The sequence below is a fragment of the Eubalaena glacialis genome, chromosome 10 (assembly GCF_028564815.1).
Source record: "Eubalaena glacialis isolate mEubGla1 chromosome 10, mEubGla1.1.hap2.+ XY, whole genome shotgun sequence".
NCBI classification, from domain to species: Eukaryota; Metazoa; Chordata; class Mammalia; order Artiodactyla; family Balaenidae; genus Eubalaena; species Eubalaena glacialis.
In genome coordinates, this window is record NC_083725.1 from 95,718,793 (window position 1) to 95,740,968 (window position 22,176).

The 22,176-nt window shown below is 33.5% G+C and overlaps 1 protein-coding gene across 1 annotated transcript in view; it reads right to left on the bottom strand.

Annotated features, from left to right (window-relative positions):
- CCDC73 (coiled-coil domain containing 73) overlaps nucleotides 1-22,176 on the bottom strand; it is a 120,199-nt gene that overhangs the window by 37,688 nt on the left and 60,335 nt on the right. Inside the window, exons 7-11 of the mRNA XM_061201548.1 lie at nucleotides 16,499-16,634; nucleotides 15,894-15,973; nucleotides 3,078-3,209; nucleotides 2,498-2,557; nucleotides 1,006-1,107 (exon numbers count right to left, since the gene is read on the bottom strand). Of these exons, the coding sequence (XP_061057531.1) occupies nucleotides 1,006-1,107; nucleotides 2,498-2,557; nucleotides 3,078-3,209; nucleotides 15,894-15,973; nucleotides 16,499-16,634 (510 nt within the window). The remainder of the gene's footprint in view (nucleotides 1-1,005; nucleotides 1,108-2,497; nucleotides 2,558-3,077; nucleotides 3,210-15,893; nucleotides 15,974-16,498; nucleotides 16,635-22,176) is intronic.

Consider the following 22,176-nt stretch of genomic DNA (forward strand, 5'->3'; position numbering starts at 1 on the left):
TAAAGGATTGCAACTGCCAGGCAGGGATGCAACTCAGTACCTGGACTGGGGACTCACTCCCTGCCAAGGCACCTACCTAATGTGCTGGGGCATTGCCAACCTGGGACAGAGGGTGCTGCAGGGCACATGTATTCAGCTCAGATCCTCCCTGCTACATCTAGGCCTCCACCTGTGTTAAAGGGCAACAAGAGAACACAGGCCTCTACCCACCAATGTGACCCAGTCGACTCACAGCAGTGGCAAGACAGGAGCAGGGAGGCTAAGGCTGTGCCGGGCCGAGGGCACCAAAGGGTAGAAGAGTCAGCAGCCAAGAATGGTTCCTAGTAGGCAGTAGGAGGCAGGAGAACGCCGGAGCTGAGGCTTCAAGCCCCAGTGCATGCTCCATTTTCTCATCAGACTTAATTTATAAAACATATATTCAAATATAAAAATTTAAAAAGGGGCTTCCCTGGTGGTGCAGTGGTTAAGAATCTGCCTGCTGATGCAGGGGACATGGGTTTGAGCCCTGGTCCGGGAAGATCCCACATGCTGTGGAGCAACTAAGCCTGTGCGCCACAACTACTGAGCCTGCGCTCTAGAGCCCGCGAGCCACAACTACTGAGCCCACGTGCCACAACTACTGAAACCCACGCACCTAGAGCCCGTGCTCCACAACAAGAGAAGCCACCGCAATGAGGAGCCCACACACCGCAACGAAGAGTAGCCCCCGCTTGCCACAACTAGAGAAAGCCCTTGCACAGAAACGAAGACCCAACACATCCATAAATAAATAAATAAATACTTTTTAAAAAAATGCTGGGGAAAAATAAATAAATAAAATAAAATAAATGCTCATTACTTTGGACACTGATAACAAGCTGATGAAGGAGGCCAATATTTTACCCTTAAAATTCAAAATGATCTCAGATAAAGTTGGACAGACGAATGCAACTAAACAGGTAAAACTCATTAGATGAAAATATACTAATATATATATATAAAATCAGGATATGTATATATATCCTGATTATTTTCTTTTAGCACCTTCAATTCTTCTTCCATTTTAGTATTAGCTTGAGTCTGTTGCTGAAGTAACTCCTGCAATTGTTGGAAAGAAATGATGATGCCCTATAAAAAAGTATAAATATGACATATTAATTGAAAAAGTTTTAAGGCAGTAGGTATGTTTCTAAACTCATTCTTAAAAATATATTTTCTAGTTTCTTAACTTATTATCTTTACAGTTTAATTTCAATGCCATAATAAACAATATACTGAAATAAACTAATGGCATATTTTATTAATTTAATATTTAACATAATTTGTATTACATGATTTCTTACAAAGTATTATTTCTAAGAGTTCCTCAAATAATTAACAAAGTTTTTGAAATGGACCACGAATTCTGTGACACTAATGAAAAATGTAAAGAATTCAAAACTAAAACTTTTGTTGGTTTTCCCCCCAAATGGTAAATATTACCACTACTAAAATATATCACTGCTGGTGGGCTAGGATGGCATGGCATGCATTCAGAATCAAACAGAGGAAAAGCAGAAGAGAAAAAAAAGAAGCAGGAGAAATTTTCTTTCACATATCTTTTTTTAGAATAGAATAAGTATAAGTATCAAATAAATGCAAATGAGAGTATAATGTCCTGTAAATGCATGCTCTAAGCATACATACATTTCAATAATTATATGCTAGTGGTCCAAACTAAGGAAAAAAACTAATTTATTTTTATTCTTTTTATTTATTTATAAAATATTTTAATGTAATCTTTTTTCCAGCTTTATTGAGATACAATTGCCATATAACGTGTAAGCTTATGGTGTACAACGTGATGATTTGATACACATATTTATTGTAATATAATTAACACAATAAGGTTAAAATCTCTATCACCACACATAATCACCAAGTTTTTTGTATGTGGTGAGAACATTTAAGACTCTCCATATAAAATAAATAAGCTACAAGGATATATTGTACAGCACAGGGAATATAGTCAATATTTTATAATAACTTTAAATGGAGTATAATCTATAACAATTTTGAATCACTGTGTTGTACACTTGAAACTAATATAACATTGTAAATCGACTACACCTCAACTAACTAAATAAATGCTTTTAAAATAATATGTCTTCGGAGTCTCATAAAAAAAAAAATCTACTCTCTTAGCAACTCTCAAATATATGATACAGTATTGTTAACTAAAGTCATCATGCTATACATTTCATCCCCAGAACTAACTCATCTTACAACTGGAAGTTTGTACCTTTTGATGAACATCTCCCCATTTCTCCTCTGATTTATTTTTTAATGGGAGTATAGGTGAGACCTGGTTAAAAAAGGTACACATGTATCCATTCAATACACACCAACTGAGTGCTTACTATGTGCTAGGAATTGACCTAGGCATGATTCCATTTGTTACTTAACTTAGTTTATTTCCCACATTGTATTTGGTTTTTAAAATATTTACTGGCTTCCAAATTATCTTATGATTGCTTGCCTGTTTTTCTTCTTGAATATGGGTAATCTCTTCATTAATCTTCTTATTTAATTCCAATTCCTAAAAAATGTGAATAATTTTAAAGTTATGATACAAAATTCAGCAAATTATACATTCAATCCAGTGCTTAACAAATTTGGGAGTGTGATGACCTATTACTACTCCAGAGAACCAATGTTTGTTTACTGTTGAAGCAGTGACTCTAGTGAACTGAAGATGGTGTTAGATACCCAGTACAGGCTGGTGCAAACTTATAAACATTAGTGTTAGAAACTACAGAATTTCTCATCTCCAAAAGCTTTCCTGAGGATACCATTACACCAGAAGATTACCTGATACCATATTAAAGTGAAAATAAAGTGGTTATAGCTAAATTTTATTATCCTAAAGTTTTGTTGATAATGCCAAAAATTATCTAGCAATTTTTTAAAAATTCGTAAAATCTTTTTTACTATGTATATTAACCCTACAAAGAAGGAACGTTTTTGTATTATAATCCTCTTGTTTATATATCTCATAAATTTTCATAAATTTTACAAAAATGTTCATTTTATAAACATGAACATATTTAATTAAATACCATTTTGAGTCTTTCTTGAAGTTCTTGAAATTTTTGTTCTTTAATTGTTAAATTGATGTTTTCTTCTCCCATCTTATGTTGTTGACATGTGACCTTGGTCTTTATCAAGTCTGAGGTTACTTTTTTAAGTTCCTTAACATAAACATCAAACAGAGAATTCAGTACACATGTTTCATCAAAGCAAGGCACTTTTCTGACAGTTTTAAAGTTCATTTTAAACCTATCACTATAATTTACTATATTTCATATATTAAGATACTACTACTTGCCCATCAAGGTCCTTTTTCCCTAGTTTCCTTGCAAGATAATTAGCCAATGCTATTTGTAGTTACGGAATAGGCAAACGCAATGACACAAAGATAGAATGCATGATCTTTGTTCTTAAAAAGAATACACTAACTAAATGAACTAACCAACCAGAAGCAGGGTGTTTTCACTGATGACTTATTCAACAAAAATCTTTTAAGATAAAAACATGATATAAAAGATTATCAATTCCCAAGTTATTAGCAGCTAATAAGAAAAATTTATGTAAGAAATAATTATAACGTGATGAGTGCTACAATACAGGAAGGAATGTATAGAAGTATAAAGAATGAAACAGTTTGGTTGAGGGCATCAAGAAGGCATTACACAGGAAAGTGGTATTTGAACTGAGTCTCTAAAGATAAATTTTTGAAGAGGACAAAAAAATGAGTAGATATTCCAGGCAAAAAGATTCAGAAAGGTACAGAAACATGAAAGAGCATATTTTTCAGGGAAACAGAACTAGTATGATATGGTTGGAGCTAATATGTTATGGGTAAGGGGGAGGAGTAGAGTACTGGTAGTTGTGACTAGAAATTTGGCAAAATTCAAATATTGAAAGATTTGTAGGCCAAGCTAAAGAGTTTTAATTTTATCCTATAGACAATGAGGAATTAACCACTGAAGGATTTTGAATAAGAGAATGACATAACAAGATTTGCATTTTAGAAAAATAACTCTGGCATCATTGTAGAGGATAGACTTGAAGGGGATACAAAAGAAGTCTTCACTGTGAAGTTTTATGTCCACTGAGTTTAACAGATACATCCAAACACATTTAAATCCCGAAACACCAACTTCTGAATGGTGTGTACTTCATTGTACTGCTGTTCTGTGTATAGACTATATTAAATACTCAAGGATGTGATTTTCACATTCCTGGTTACACAGCACCTGAACTCCCTTTGAATTTTGAAGGCCCACTAGAGAAGCCAGAAATGTCAAATACTAGCTTTATAAGCATGACACCAGGCTCTGCTAATCAGAAGCACCTGTCTTGGATATTGGATCAGGAACTAGTAACACAAGAACAAGAACTGCTGCAAACCTTTCTGTTGGTAGATAGCAGGGGCTGTGCTAGTAACTTCAACCTTCCATGGACAACAGTGATACTGCTGTAGCAGTAGCAGTATCTACTATGGTCAACAGTGATGGTACAAGCTGCAGTGTACAACAACTTAGTAGTGGAAGTTGGTTATATACCTTCTCTTGTTTCTGACAATTTTCCAAGTCTGAGATGACCAACATCCAAATTCCTTTGCTGAAAAAAATCATCTTACAATTAAGAATCTTGATTAATATACTTCAATTTTTAAAAGGTTGTATTTAAGAACCGAAGTTGGTTCATTAGTGTGGTGAGATTACAGGAAATTTTTATTTTCTTCATTTTGCTGTTAGGTGTTTTCTCTTTTTTTCTAAAATAAACACACATTTCTCATGTATCAGTTTTTAAATAGTATGTAAAGCTATGGAAACAGGTGCAGTCACTTAGTTATTAGTTAGAGGAAAGATGATGACAAATGACTGAGTCTTAAAGAACTCCAAGATTCATGGATTAAAGAAGCTGCTAATACAGAAGGCTGAGAAATACAGTCAACTGAGGCAGGAAGAAAATCAAGAGAATGTGGTATCAAGGAAGCTGAAAAAGGAACGGCAGAAAACAGGGCTGTCAATACCTCCAGAGTTCTACATGTTATAACCTCAGCCACCTAGAAGGAAACTTGCCTGATTGATTACCTTTTAACCCCTAGTCCAAAATCCAGGAGAATGGATTCATTGGTCTTAGTTCACATATTCCCTTTAGATATGTGCACTACATAAAATGACTGCTAAAGTAACCACGTGGGTTAAGAGATCCGACTTTATTCTCAGAAAAGCAGGCAGACAAAATAATGTACAAAGAGAACAATCAGCATGTACTGAATAATGAAAGAAGTTTGAATGAAGGAGGTAGGCGTTGAAGAATGAGTAGTATACTGGATATCCTTCATTTGTCGCTCCTGATTCACCCTCCACTTTCTCTGTGGCCTGTGTGGCATCTGTGGATATAGCAAGCAAGCTCCCTTCCCTCTGGCTTGTGGGGTTCAATCTCTGGGAGGCATCAGTAAATCAGTATGCTGGGAAGAGAGAAAGATGGAGGTGTTTCCCCAGCTCCCTCCCTACATGACAACAAATTGGCAATAGCTCTGTACCTTTACCAAAGGTCACAGCTTCTGAACTGTAGCTTTCTTCTACAGCTTTACCTATAGCTCCCTCCAGGTTCCAGTATCTGCTTCCTTCCCTTGCCACCATCAGGTCTAGCTTCTATCCCTTGTTGGTTTCCCTTAACTCTGCCTACAACTCTGTAAATAGCTCTTTCATCAAACTTTTCTCAATTTCCCATGCCAATGTGCCATCTGTTTCCTGCCTCAATCCTGTTTAATACAAGTAAGTTGAGAGAAGGCATTTCAAGTTGGGGCAGGGAATATGGAGGAGAGAAAAGGTAAAAAGATAGGGAAAATTAAGAATTATGATAATGGCAACAAAAATTTTGGATTAAACAGAATGGAAGATGCTTATTAGGAAGTAGTAGGAAACAATGTTGAAGATGTAAAATGGGACCAGACCATGGAAGTTCTGGAAAGCCAATTAAAAAAGTTTGGGACTAAATCAACATGTTGTACACCTTAAGCTTAAACAGTGTTATATGTCAATTATATCCCAATAAAGCTGGGAAAAAAAAGTTTTGGACTTGATTTGGTAGACAAAGGAGAACTATTCAATTTATCATTCCTTCTACATATGCTAAGTATCTAGCATGTGTCAGGCACGTAGAAGCAATAATATTAAACTAGTAACTTAGTAAAGTTAGTCTAGCAAAAAGAGTGAATAAAAACTGGAGAATAGAACACTGGCTACGAGGCTATTTTATTAATCCAGGCATGAGATGATGAATGTCTATACCATTGAGAAATGGATAATGAAAAATATAATACATTCTAAAGGAAGATATAATTGAATAGACAAAGGAAATGAAGGAAAAAAGATGATTTCAAAGCATTTAGATGAAGCTAGAAGAAATAAGAGACCATGAAATGTGAAACAGAGATGCATGAAAATGGAAAGAAAATGAAAAATCTGCTTCACTGATGAAATAGATGAAAAAATCTATTAAAGACAAGAAATAAGAGAGGGACAATATTCTGAGATTGACTCCTAAGAAAGCCAAAAAGCACAAATCACTAAGCCTAAGCCATAGGCTGTTACTGTTCTAAAAAAAATCGTTCATTCATTATTTTTCAAATTATAAAAGGTTACATATGATGAATTTCCTCAAATAAAGTTTCAAGGTATCAGTGATGGATCACCTTCATAGGCAGCAAGATGGTTTCCTTTGAAAGGAGAGTTGTATGATATTTTTTTTTTTTTTTGGCAGGGGGAGGAGGAAGGATGGGGAGAATAAAGAATCAATCCAATGGGTGACCCTGAAGTTACAGTAAGTCATAAAAGGCGATGACCTGCAGGCAGTTGAAAATACAGAACTGGAGATTAAAAGAAATGTGAGGCTAGAAATATAGATATGAAGTCATCTATATGAAGTGAATGATGGAATTAAGGAGGATGAGCTAATTGAAAAAAAATATGAAGAAAAGAAAGAGACGTTATGATACAGCTTTGGAGGAATCAGAAAAAAAAAAGATAATCTGGGAACCGGAGGAATTTATTTGTACCCAAAGACCCTTAAAAAGTGAACTATCACACAGATGTTCAAAATTAATACATTTTATATTTTAAACATCATTTTGTACAAAATACAATATTCTGTAATGAAAAGCATGAATTGTCAGTATAAGTTAGGATGCTTTGGTTATAACTATCAGAAAACCATACTTAAACCATTAAATAATAATGAAATATATTCTGTAGCAAGAGGTAATTTAGATATTCCACAGCAACTGTCTCTTCCTGGAACTCTTACTAAAGAGTAAGAAAATTTTTCTTTGAACCACCTCCTGCTAGCCAGAATTAGATCACGTGCTCATTCCTGAACCAAATACTGGCATAAGGAATGGAGATGATATTAATTGGCTTAGAGACAGACTGATCATAGGAGGTGCACTAGATGTTGAGGAATTATCACAATATCCACTACATGAAGAATTTCAACTAACATTATAAAATTTATAGGTTGTTTAGAATATTACTGACTACAAATAGTATACAGTACAAAGTGAGGATAAATGGAGACTTTTTTTACAAGATGCTTGACTTTGAATAATTCAACTAACTGTTGGATCCAGTTAACGGTTTTTAAATTGTGCTCTGAGACGTCCTAGAGGTTCCATGGAGCCCCTCCACAGCTGCTGATAGAGAAGAAAGAGCCAACTTGCATGGCTCCAGTGTTCCTAAAACTCTCCCTTCAAGCACAAGTAGCTCTACTTTGTTTTAATACTGAGCTTCCACATCTTTAACAGAAGGTTCTACAACTCAAAGAAAGATAAAAACCAGTAGATCAGATGATCCTTATGATTCCATGAAATTTAGAGAAGATCTGAAGAAGACAAATAGTTGGCAGAGAACTAGTCATTGTAGAAATAGAATATAATTCAAGCATGAAGGGGGAAAAAGCAATTAATGAGTTGGAAGAAATTTCAGACTTTCCTATCTGATAAAAAATTTATCAGATGAGGCAATGTTTTAGTTGTCTTGAAAGCCTATGCATATAACCCACCTATAGTTATGGTGCAGAAAAACTGCACCATCAAAATTTGCCTTAATTTTAACCTAATTTCACTTGCAAGTAACAATAATCCCATAAATTTCTATGCATGTTAAACTTTCTGAAGTGCTTTTCCACATATTATTTTATATTTGTTACACATATATAAAACAGGAAAGGCAGATATCATTAAATTCATATTGCAAATGAGAATATAAGGAGAAAAGCAACACTAGTATGATCTAAGTCATGTACCTCCTTCAGATGACTATAGTTGAAAGGTTTAGTTTTAGAGAAAAAAGGTAAAGTATGAGTTAAAATAAACAGAATAAATGAGAAATATTATGCAGGGAATTATGTGTAGGCAGGAATAGGCCAATGGACTGGGTGAAGTAATGGAGACTAAAAGACTAGAGGTCAATCTAAGAACAGAGTGGGGTGTGTAAATGGTACAGGTGATAGAAAAGGATGCTCTGGTTGGAGAAGGAGAAGGGCTGAATGACAGAGCCCAAAGGAAGCAGTATTTAATGATGAGTTTCAAGGTAATGGAAATACTAGTCTAGATACGCAGAGTCAAGGTCTATGGGGACCTAGTAGTTTAGGAGGATGAATATTAGCAACTTCCCCTTTTAATAAACATATGTTTTCTAATGGTGAATGAAGCAGAGAAGAAACTTATGTGGATGAATTGCTTATACTGTTACTGTTACCAGTAGAATGGTTAAGATCACAGGTTCTGGAGCCAAATTTGTTTGGGTTCCAAACCTCACTCTATTTTCCTTGTTGTGTAACTTTAGGTAACTTACTTAAATGCATTCTGCCTCAAGTTCCTCATCTGTAAAATGGAGATATAATTTTTTAAAAAACTAACAAAGTGCCTGGCATGTAATAATCTATGCAACAAGTATTTGTTGAGCATCTACTATGTTCTAGGCATTGTTACCTGTTATTACTACTAAGGTGAATTCAAGGGATTCTATGATTATTTTCTCTACTTTTAGAATAAAGTGGTCTGAAGTCGTAATGGTGTTATGAATAACTAAGTATTCTTTATTTAAAGAATTAAGATTCATTATTTCATAACTGATTACAATATGAGTTTTTTTGTAGACTATGAACTCCTCAAGGAAAAGAACCACGTTTCATACTTATCCCATAGCACCTTAATACAGTCAGGGATCTAAGAAGAACTAAAAATTTTAATGAACATAAGAAGAAAAGAGTGATGAACATGATATTAAAAAAATGTGACACCTTTGCCTAAAATAAGATTTGATGAAATCAAAGTTGATTTATTCAGGATAAAGCAAATGGCAATAAAAATACTTGGTGACAGCAGTCAATGTCAGCCAAATAAGACTATTGTTAATGACACGATAGTTCATAGTCAATTTGTAAAATTGTATAGAAAGTGGTAGGCGTAGTATAGTGCTAAATATATTGTATAGCATATAGGAAAGTACAGTGCTGGGGGTTTAATCACTGACTGAACCAGATGGCTTCCTCTGATCAAGGTAACAACCACAACCCTGTAGACCACCATGTTACAACAGATGCTCCTCATTTAAATGTGAACAGACCACTACAATTTTCTTACCGATAATAAAAAAATAAACCTTAGTAGGTGGTGAGTCACTAACATTATGCTAACTTTAAAAGAACAGCATATTTTGGGGCTAGAACCTTGACTGTCTTAATCAACAGCCCTAAATTTGTGAGATTAAAATGGGTTAATTCTGCATTACAAATTCAGATCCAAGAATATTCTAGAAAACAACAATTACAGACATAAGACAATATAATAAAACATTCTAGTTCATAAGCCATATGGTCATTGACTCAACAAACTTTCTGAATAAAAGAATTTATTGATCTTATTATATCCACCCTGGATAAACATTCAAAAACAGGATGATAGTTAAATTGACTATGCACACTGAAGGATACAAGAATAAAGACAGTCATTTCAGCAATTAATTTAAGTTTTTAAAAATTTAGGAGATTAGTTCAAAGGAAAAATATCTGTTAGAGTACCTCAAAGTTTTAATCTCAACTCAGATTTTCAGGATGTTTGACTAATATTTATGTTGTTACTTGTTATTTAGTCAAACACCATCTGAGTAATAAAAAAATCTTTTATGCTAAACTGATTTTTTTAAAAGACACCAATGATATTAGGTTTAAAATAATGTACATCTTTCTTTGCTTTGCACATGGTGTTCTAAAACCTTGCTTTCAAGCTGCTTTTTTATGCACTAAACTGGTAATTTTTAAAAGAAAACTTGCAACAATTTTTCTGAATTTCAAATTTTTTTATATTGGGTTTTCCTGGAGCAAGATACACCTGTATAAAGTAAACAACTTAGAAATTAGTTAGATGGCTTGTTTTAAATTAGTAATCTGTTCTAGATTCACTCCTAAGATACAATGTCCTATTGATAAAAATATAATTAAACTGAGGTGTATGGCTAAAACTTAAAGTAGCTTACAATTCTCTGAATTAAAAAAAAGGATTGGTTTTCTAAAAGTTTATCTTCTGTCTAGGTTACAAAGTGCAACAAATGTCTTATGTCTTTCTGTCAATACATTTTTCCACAACTGAAAGCATGGAGCTGTTGTAATCAGCTAAGTTTTATAGAAGATACTCTAAAATACATCAATTCCTATTACAATAACTGTTATGAAACAACAGGGAAGTGGGAAGGGAGTGGCAAGGGGCAAAAACCCAGTATGTGGCTGACAAAAGTAAAAACTAATCATTTCTTATGTCTTTCTTTTTCTCTTATATATTAATTATGTAATCTTAAGGGCATATTAAGTTAAAAGCAGAGACCTTCACAAAATGATTTTCGACTGAAAATATGTTTTTGATTTTATAGCTCTTATAGCTTTTAAATATCCTGAACTTTTAGTACATTGTCTGTTTTCTAACCATTTTATTCAAAGCTGTTAGTGCAGCAAATAAGCATGCAGCACATGCTTTGATCTCATTAAATTACAACTTATAGTTCCTAGAGTCATAAATATCAAGCCCTTTTCTCCTTTACCCCTCCTCTTCTGGTATGAGGTAGTCTGTTAAATATCACTATCTCCTTGAGTCCTCTGACGTTTACTCAGACAAACAGCAGAGGTTATGAATGCTGCTCACAGATAGTATCAGGAATTCTTCATGATTGCCATAATGGTGAACCCAGCATTCAGAACTGTAATACTTAGTTTTATCTAACAAGTAAGTTTGGTCTGTTTAACTTTGCTCCACAAAAGGAAAAAGAGGAAAAAAAAAGAATTCCATCTTATCACAAACCAGTAACTTAACTGTCCTGGACATAATCATAGAACAGCATAAAAGAAAAATAAAAGTTATCTTTGGAAAAATTAATGATTAAAAGTGTTAAATGAGTAATGGAAAACAATGTTACTAGGCTTGATTAGCCTCTGAAAAAGAAAATCAAAACAGAAAACACTTTTCTTAAAGTTAAAAATTAAGGCTACACTAAAAACTACAAAATTATTGTACCTAGAATGTCTGAAACATTAAAAACTATCTGTTAAAATATATTTGTAAATTCTTACCCTTTCGGCTTCTCGAACTTGGAACTCTCAAAGGTAATAACATTCTCTCACCTTACCCTTCTGTACAATCTCTCTTCCAAGAACTATTTAGCAGCATGATTACTGACTTAATGCTTTCTATAGAGACAGAGGCCACCATCACATGACACCTCAGTACATTTAGGCAGCCCTGGCCAAGGCTGCAAGACCTGTGAAAAGGGGGCAAGTGTGCTCATGAGCAACACTATTCCACTTGTGTACAGAGACATTCTTTAATCCTTTCACAAAAATCCAGCAAGGGAAACGCTCCATGGATTTTCATGAGTCTCATCTCCAACTACAGGTCAGTCTTAAACTATACATTAGAAATACAACAGTCTATTACGTCACAATGCAACATTTGTCCTTATTTAATGAAAAAAATACATAATTTAATAGAGAAATTTATGAGGTATAATATTTTCATAATAATGCAAAAACTAACTGAATAAAGGCACATATGACTATTTTAATATAATCATCAAATTAATGATCTAACCACTTAAGACATTGATAACAATATTAAACAAAAAATAAACCAAAGAGATATCACTGAAAATGTGCTGATTCACAACTACTCAGTCAGTATCATTTATTTATATTTGCTTTCAAAGTTTATATTGATAAAAATGAATGGTCCATTTAACAATTCTGATTTGCAATGACAGACAAAATTTTCAAATTACAGCTTTTTCTCCTTATATTGTAAGAGCCATCTTTAACATTCTTAAATGTGACTGAAAAGAAATATTCTTTACATATAAATTGTCCTCTTGGGACTTCCCTGGTGGTCCACTGGTTAAGAATCCACCTTCCAATGCAGGGGACGCGGGTTCGATCCCTGGTCAGGGAACTAAGATCCCACATGCCAGGGGGCAACTAAGCCCGCACGCTCTAGAGCCCGCGCACCACAACTAGAGAGCCTGCACGCCAATTAGAGAGAAGCCCGTGCATCGCAACAAAGAGCCCACACGTCACAACGGAAGATCCCACATGCCACAACAAAGATCCCGCACACTGCAACTAAGACCCGATGCAGCCAAATAAATAAATAAATAAATATTTTTTAAAAAACTGTCCTCTTAGGTAGTTTGCTAGATAGACAGAAGACTTTTAAGGGCTGGGGTCATACACTTATTACCATTCTAATATTCTGTACTGGGCCACCCCTATGCTCTTACTTTCTGATCCCTCAGGTATAAGGAGAGAGTCCAAGGAATATGAAACCAATTCATTGGCAGTTATAAGAACAAGACCTAGATATAACAGAGTTACAAATATTAATGGTCTTTGAACTCTGGCTTAGCATTTAGAAGTCACGTCAATCTTTAGCCCACGTGGTCCTGCTTTCCTTGAAATGGTACTAAAAGATAAAGTAGTAAAATTTCCTGATTTCTTGAATTATATATTAAAGTATATGTCATTCATCTGGTAGCACAAACACTCCTCTTCAAAACTTAAGCCTGTGTCTCTGTAAATAATAAGTTGTCTTAATAAATTTTTAATTTTTGTAAAATTATAGTTAAATATAAAAACACAGGGTCTTCTGGTTTCTGGTCCAGCATGTAATGAGCTTAGTTAGAAGTTTCCACTTGATCCTACCACAAGTAAAAAGCTGAACAAACTGAAAATCAACAACTCCTCTTACATCTGCTAGACAAATGAGGTCATAAGGCAAATTGCTGCCTCAAAAATTGGAGAGATGGACAGGTAAATACAGAGAATCAGAAACAGAAACCTCCACAGGAACCAATGCCAGGGTAGGAAAAACTGAACTGTAATTGACTAATTCCCAGAGGCTCAGAGTGGACAATTCAGAGTTAAAAAATTCAGCGGGACACAGTCATGGGGGTCAAACTTTTGTGAAATTTTACCTCCGGGTCCTCTCATAGTGAATATCAGAGAAAATTCCCTCCTGCTAAAAGCAGGAGGAAAAGGAGAGAAAAAGTAATACACCAACTTTTGAAATACACCAACTCATTTTTTTCTTATCAACAAGTCCTGCCCTCAGGAGAAACTATTTGACCTGAGTTTAAACTACCTGAGGGAAGGTTAATACCCAACTCTAGCCCCCTCCAACCATCCTTGTGCCGCACGGAGTGGGTGGGCAGGGACTGAGAAGCACTGGTGAAATTCACAGTCCAGGGGCAACAGGCTCATCTAATCATCGGACACCCATCCCCCTACCTTACCACTACATTACTATACGCCTATTGACTGCAGTTTCTTTCACCCAGTATATCATGTCTGCCTTCCAACAAATAAATTACAAGGCATACTAAAAGGCAAAAGACACAGTTTGAAAGGACTGAACAAGCCTCAGAACCAGAGTCAGATATGGCAGGAATATTAAAACTATCAGACCCGAAATTTTTTAAAACTATGATTAATATGCTAAAAGCTTTAATGGAAAAAACAGACAAAACATGGGAGAACAGATGGATAATGTAAATGGAGAGATGGAAATTCTAAAAAAGAATAAAAATGAAATGCTTCAGATCAAAAACACTGCAATAGAAACGAAGAATGGTCTCAGTAGTAGACTGGACAAGGCTGAGTAAATAATCTTTGAGCTTGAGAATATGACAATAGAAATTCCAAAACTGAAAACAAAGAGTAAAGACTGAAAAAAGCATAAGAGACTATCCATCACCTGCGGGTCAGCTAATGTAACATATGCAAATTGTAACATATACATGATGGGAGTACCAGAAGGAGAAGAAAGAAAGAAAAAGAAGCAATATTTGAAGCACTGATGACTGAGACTTTCCCCAAATTAATGTCAGACACCAAACCACAATCCAAGAAGCTCAGAGAACATCAAGAAGAAAAAGTGACTAAAAAAATTAAACCCAGGCATATCATATTCAAACTTTAGAAAATCAAAGATATTTAAGTGACACTCAGTAAATGTTGTTTCAAAGCATTTATTCAGTGTCAGTAAAGACAGGTACTTAATTCTCTCAGGGATAAGGAGGTGGTCCAAAGTGGTATTATTTCAGTTGGGGCTTTGAAAAGATTAGGAAAAGGAAGTAAGTCATTCTCTGTAGAAAGAACAAGGCTTTGCCTACTTCACCTTGCTCTCATACCGTTCTCCCCTGCTATCAGTGGGGATATTTTTAGTTGCAAATAATGGAAAATTAAACTGGCCCTAAGGAAACTGGCTTAAATAATAATGGGGATTTATTGGCTCACATAACTGAAAAGTCTAGAGGTAGGGCAAGTGCAGGGTTGGTCCATTCAGGAACTCAAAAATGTCATCAAAGAACAGGTTTCTTTATATCACAGCAATTTGGCATCCACATTTCAAGTTCCTCCTTTTTAGCTTCTCATGATTGTAGGATGACTGCCAGCCCCAGTAGGAGTTACATTCTTCCTGGTTTATAACCACTGGGTAAGGTCATTTATCCACTCCTGAGCCAAAGACTGTGGCTACAGTAATGAAATATGTTTATGGCCTTCTGCCAATTTAGGGCTCCTCTCTAAAGCTGGAGGCATCAAAACAAAAATCTGGATAAGTTTAGGAAGGAGAAAGGGGATGTTGATGCTCAGTAAGCTACCAATAAATATCCAATGCACTCCTTCACTCAAAATGCTCCAGCCATACCAGACTTTTTCTTGTTCCTCAAATATACTAAACTCTCTCCTGTCTCAAGGCTTTTGCTGTTCCCTTGCCTGAAACATCATCCTCTTCCCTCCCCCACCACTTTACCCCCAATGTAATGAAATCACCTATGATAATGTCATCACATCCTCTACTTTTTCTTCATATCACTTATAACAGTTTTAAATTATTTGATCTGTGTGACGGTTTTATATGTAACTCCTCCATTGGACTATAACTCAGAAAAGCAGGAACATGTTTCATTTTCTTCATACCTGCACCCTAAGTGCCATATAGTACCTGGCACACAGAGCCACTCAAAAGTTGAATGAATGAATGAATGGTGCTAATGAGATTAACATATAGTGAATGCTTATTGGTTATTCATATCACCATAAAAATGCATGCCACTGGTCACAAGTCAAAGAAACAATATTTTGAATGGGTTAGAACAAATTCATTCATTGCATTTATTGAAATCATAACTCAAAGTTTATAAATCTGTATTTAAAACATTTCATTTATCTTTATACAAAAAAAACCCACCCAACTTTTCTGGTATTATTTCATAAAACTAATTAGTTTTATATAATACAATAAACTATATCAATCATACCTTCTTTAAACTGCATATTTCAGATTCTTGTTTTTTATTTAAAGCTGAAAGTCTTTTGTTTAACTGTATTGCTTCCTGTACTGTAACATGAAAGACACTTAGGAAAACATTATATTCATTGTACATTTTAAGGAAATATTACTAACATGGACAAGGAAAATAGCCTCAATGCAATATATATAATTATTACTGAATTTAATAATATTAATTAAACTGCCATTTACTATTACCAGTATCAGATAAGTTCAATTTATTGATTATAAATAAGTCCATTTAAACATTTCCTCTTTTTTTTTTTTTTAATTGGAGTATAATTGCTTTACAATGGTGTGTTAGTTTCTGCTTTATAACAAAGTGAATCAGTTATACATATACATATGTTCCCATATCTCTTCCCTCTTGCATCTCCCTCCCTCCCACCCCCCCCATCCCACCCCTCTAGGTGGTCATAAAGCACCGAGCTGATCTTCCTGTGCTATGTGGTTGCTTCCCACTAGCTATCTATTTTACGTTTGGTAGTGTATATATGTCCATGCCACTCTCCCACTTTGTCACAGCAAACATTTCCTCTTAAATATGTTAAGTTTAAATAAGATAGCACCTACCATTTTGTTCTAACTTTTCATGATTCTGTTTTACCAATCCAAATTGACCTGTTATTGTAGCATAGTATTTCTCAATTTCATTCAGTTGCTTCTGATGATCTTCTTTAGCCAGAAAATGTAACTGGACTTTTTGTTCCTATTTTGAAGAGTTATTTTAAATGTTATATATATATAACACATACATACATATATATACACACACATATTTATTAAACATACATAACAATTTATTGTTTTTAATAACTTGTTATTAACATAAGTATGTCATGAAAAAGTACTCTCTGAGTACACCTTAGGGAGGAAATATTAGGTTCTAAATCTAGGTAAAATTAAAGCATTTTTTTTTTCCTGTAACAAAATAGTCTCTTAAGGTTATATTTTCCTTGTTTATAATTTCTTTTTCAAAATCAATTGGTTGCTTTATTTACCGAAAAGTTAATTAGTCCAGTACAGCACTAAGCAAAGTGAGGGGAATATTATTAAAGCAATACTCCTGATAATTTAGGAAATAATTTTTTTCTCTAAATGCTGGCATAATCATAATGTGCATTATCAAAACTCAGATAAATTTTCTGAGATTAATATTAATGAATATAGCACCTTCTCACTGCATTAAAAACTGGAACAATGAGAACAATATCTATCAGTGATAGGGAGACAATATAGTATAGCAGAAAGTTTACTTAAGCTAGGAGTTGGTAAAAATTTTACAGTTGGTAAAAATTGGACCCTATATATAATATGGGCCTTCACTGCTTTCAGCTAAAGGAGATTGTTTTACCATACTTAGAAAAATGACTTAAAATTTTTAAAAGAAATATTATGTTAACAGAATCAATAACACTCTTCGAAAGTTTTTATTTCGGCATTAGCAGAATCATTGATTGATTTCACAACTTTCATTCATTTCTGCCACACACTTCAGTTTCTACTGAGAGATGATAAACAAAGAACAGTGTAGGCCCATCAATAGGCACTCAGTAATTACTTTCTGAATGAACTGTTGTCTCATAGAGTTCTGACAGTGGCAATTTGTTAGATTTGCCTGGACAGCCTCTATTTCTCTTACCCAAAAGCAACACAGTTTCAAGTATTTCCTTGAAATACTTCTTCATTACAATCTAGTAGACCAAATTCAGGGGTCCTATTCTCCCCTAGTCAAGTATAGGGCATATTACTCCAAATAAACCAATTGACTTCTACATTCTTGGAATTTGAATCTTGAGCAAAAGAGATTATAAAGCTAAAGAAGTTCAGTGGTGATCCTATCCAGACTGATATGAGACCTCCTTTGTCCTGGGTTCCTACATCCTGCTTCTCAAACCCTGGAATTAACCTAGTCCCTGTTCATTTTCAAAACCATTCTTGACTCTCTGATTGATTGCAAGTGTCTCCACTAAATTTCCTTTTGCATAAGTTAACCAGAGCCATTTTGTACTGCTTAACACCAAAGTACAGGCAGTATAGTAGAGTGGTCAAAAGCTATTCTGCCTGTGTTTAAATCTTGCCTCTGTAATTTAGTTGCTGTGTGACCTCGGGAAAATTATCTACCCTGTCTTTAAAATAGAGATTATAACAGTATCTCCCTCATAGGGTTGTTGTGAAGATAAGACAAATTAATGCCTACAGAGCACTAAGAACAGAGCCTGTCACATAGCAAGTACAATATAATGTTTTGTTATTACTATTCCTTAAATGATAAAAGTGCCTTCAATAGCCTAATTAAGTTTTATTTGGACTAAGAATAGCCCTCTCTAATATTAATAAGGAACACAACACATAATTTAAGTTGTACCTAACTATATTAACTTGGCAAATCTGGTGAAAATCTTAACTTTTTCAAAGATTTTTTTAAACAATTTTAAGCAAAGTGATAAGTACACTGGCAATGGTTATGAAAGATGAGTTAAATTTTTCTCATGCACTTCTATGGGCTTTTCAAATTCACTACTTAGTCATTTGAATTAAGCATGCAGCAGTTATAAATTCAAACAAGTTGACAAGTGCACTTACCCCTGAGATCTTATGCTTACCTGGGTAGTCACTATTATCAATAACTAAACAATGAACAATAATGACCCATATTCTGTTCCTCTAAAATACCACTTAATTCTCTAGAGAATTATACTCCTTTCAGGAGATGTGTAGAAACCCAATACAATTTCACTAAAAATTGGTCTAAAGGCATTTTTTTCAATTCAAGGAATTCTTTCAATTTTTCAAGTCAAATCAATTTTTAGATAGCCTTTATGAGAATACCATCCACTACATATTAATACACATTAATACTGTCAATGCCTGCAAAGGTTAACTAATCCCGGTAAGTAAAAATGCAGCAAAGATCAAAGTGAGTTCATATGTATTCTCTACATACATAGAGCTCTGTACACATTAGATTAGTTTGTAACATACTCTATCCCAACATCCTTTGCTTGAAACCAAAGTTGAATTAAAATGCAGTTTCATTTGTTTGCATGACACAATTCTGATTTTCAAATACATTAGTCTATTCAATGGCCATGATAAATGCTATAAAGACGTTTAAATCACAATGGGAACCTATAGCTCATTAGCTCATACAGGCCTATATGCAACTGTTCACATATGAACCTACTTGGCTGCCCTGATTTAGTTTTGATAATGAGATGAAGAGGGCAGCTTGCCACTAACTGCATGACTGTCAGCAAATAGTTTAAATTCTTTGGGAAGCAACAACAAAAAGCAGATTGGTAACACCTGCCTGAGAAAGCTAAGAACATTATAAAGAATAATACAACTAAATTGATGGTGTTATTATAACTTTAACATTACATACTATAGCATAATAAAGATTATTTTATTGCAATGACTAAGAAATGGCTAAATATGTAGTGTTTTTGTTCTTTTTACCTCTCTGAATTGGGTCAAGTTATTTTGTCTTTCATACACTTTTACTACTAAATGCAAAGACTGTCAACAAGAAAATAATATCAGGATTGCCTGCTTTCCAAATACATATGTACCTCATTTTAAACAATTTTAATCTTTGAAAATCAAGATTAGAGAAAGACAGCACATGCATAATTACAAGTGTGTGTGTGTGTGTGTGTGTGTGTGTGTGTGTGTGGTCTAAAAGTTTACTTAAAAGCCTCTTAAGGCATTTAAAATAGGAATAATTTAAAAATAACATTTACACCCAACTTTTTAGAACTATACTTACTAATAAAAGCCATAGCTGCTCATTTCCCTCATTTCTTATTTCCTTATAGAGACTGATTTGAAAACTTTTGGAGATAAAATTAATTTCCCTTAAAATAATTAGTTTGTTATAAGTAAATTGTAGAGGAAAAGATTCAAAACCCCAAAACAAACTTCATATATTCCTCATTTCTATTTTTGCAACTTACCTTTTAATTTCTTCAATATAAACCCAAAATAAATCAATGGGTTATAAAACTCACTTTTTAAAAACCCATGGCATCTTTCTTAGGATATTGATACTTTCACCTTTTTAGTCACAACATTAGGTATATACTACTTAAAAAAACTAAAGTTACATATTTTATGTGTACAGATGTATATAATTATTATAATCATGAAGATTACTTCCAGACAAGTCTTTAGTCTAAAAATATTCTACTCTGAAAGAAAATATGTGGTAATTCCAAATCTCATCAAAACCTTCAATACTGAAAAATTGTTTTAATTTAATAAAGACAAAATAAATCCTTCTTATAAGTCTTTTCTTTAGAGGAAAGTGATATACAAAAAAGAAATAAACTATAACTAAGAGATGGTTGGATAAATTTTTATTTTGTTCGTTAAGCTCTATTGGCAACTCAGTTACACAACATAGTCACCTATACAGTAATTATGGGAACACAGCAGGAAAGATTTTCATCAATGACCAAATCAATTAATTTGATGTTCTATAGTTTATTTTTATCATATTTAGTTGCATTCGTTTTATTGGTAATGATCAATGTGATCATTTGTTCAAGAGAAGATTTGGGTACTTTTAGAGATAGATGAATCTTTCCACTCATAATTGTGTTAATGTATCTAGAGACATACCACCTCTACATGAAAATCACCTTATTGAATTCCCACAAGACAGAAATTTACTAATAGTTAAGAGCTTGCCTACAGGAAATCATGAACTTCTTTATAAGTGTCTTAATACTATTTTTAAAATTATTTCTTTTGGGACACTTATCAATTGCTCCCCAAAGTCCTGCCTTGGCACAGTGACCATCTTGTTTCATGTCTTGCACATAGTCAAATAATATATCAATATAAAAGGATAATGTGTTGATTTGAATAAAATTAACTGGATTACTGAATACTGTTTAGTACTTTGAATAAAGAAAAGGTCACCTGAATTATATAAGAATAATGTAAAAAGAATAATGTAAGAATGTTTAGAAAAAGGTTTATTTTTAACTTTTAAATCCATCATCTAAAATATACATAATGTTCTGCCAAAATTGGCATGAAATATTGTGTATCTATCAATATATAAAATTATTTTAATGCAAAGTGATTTATTTAATGCTTTGAACTGTCAGAAAAAATATAACTATAATTCAAATTTTAGTAGGTTCTTAAGAGTCTTAAATTCACATTAACAAAATGCTCAAAAGTGACCAAAAACTATCAAAAGTATATTGCATGTTTCCATGTTTTTTTAAGATTATAAATATCTGTTTGATGAAATTTTAAAGTGGAATAAAATAAAACACATTTTATGTTGCCTTTGATCTTTAACTTGTAGCCTTATCTCCCAGGTCAGAGGGTACATTATTCAATTTCACTATATTTTGTGTAAAACCACTGTAGCGTTGAAGATGACTTTCAGTACAAATGTCATGGTACTTAAAGCTAAACCAGAATCTAGTTTTTCAGCTCCTTAATTAAAATCATAGTTTAAAATAGTCTGACAATATTATCTGTAGTCTTTCCAGTTGAACAGTGACAGAATTTTCACATCTTTTATTCAATCAAGCTTAGCAATCTTTCTATGGCTCTTTTATTTTCTAACACACCAAAACATTTCAAGAAGCAAAGTACTTACTTTATATTTTTGTATTTAACGTCATAAGGAATGATCTCTCATTTCTTACTTCTCATAGATATAATACATAAACCTTACTCAAAAATTATTTTTACTTGCCTTACAGTCTGCTCCAAAGAAGGAAGAACGAAATAGCATAAACCCTCCCAAGAAGCCCTCTGAAGATATAAGTGGATATGGGAGAATTTTGCTCAATCAAAAATACAGAGAAAAAAATTCTTCTGAATCAAACAGGGATAGAAAGATAGAATATCAAAGTAAATATTTCATAAAATGTTATGCTGTAAAAATGTAAATATTAATTTTAATATACTACAGAAGAGGAATGCACAACAAATTAACACTTGTTGAATGATAAAGGATGAGTATCATATACCAAGTGTAGTATTCAAATGCTACTTCGTATTATTTCAATTTTTCAGGCTAAAAGTAATAACTACGTGTTTACACAAATACCTAGAAAAGATATCATTAAAGTAAGGGGTTTCAGAATTCTGTTGTTTTCACTTCTTTGTTGTTCAATTTTCATATAAGACCTCTACCAATAATTTGGGAACTGTGTTAAATTTATTTTATAACATGTAAACACTATCTGGAAATAAATTTGTGAAATAAATTCATTTAA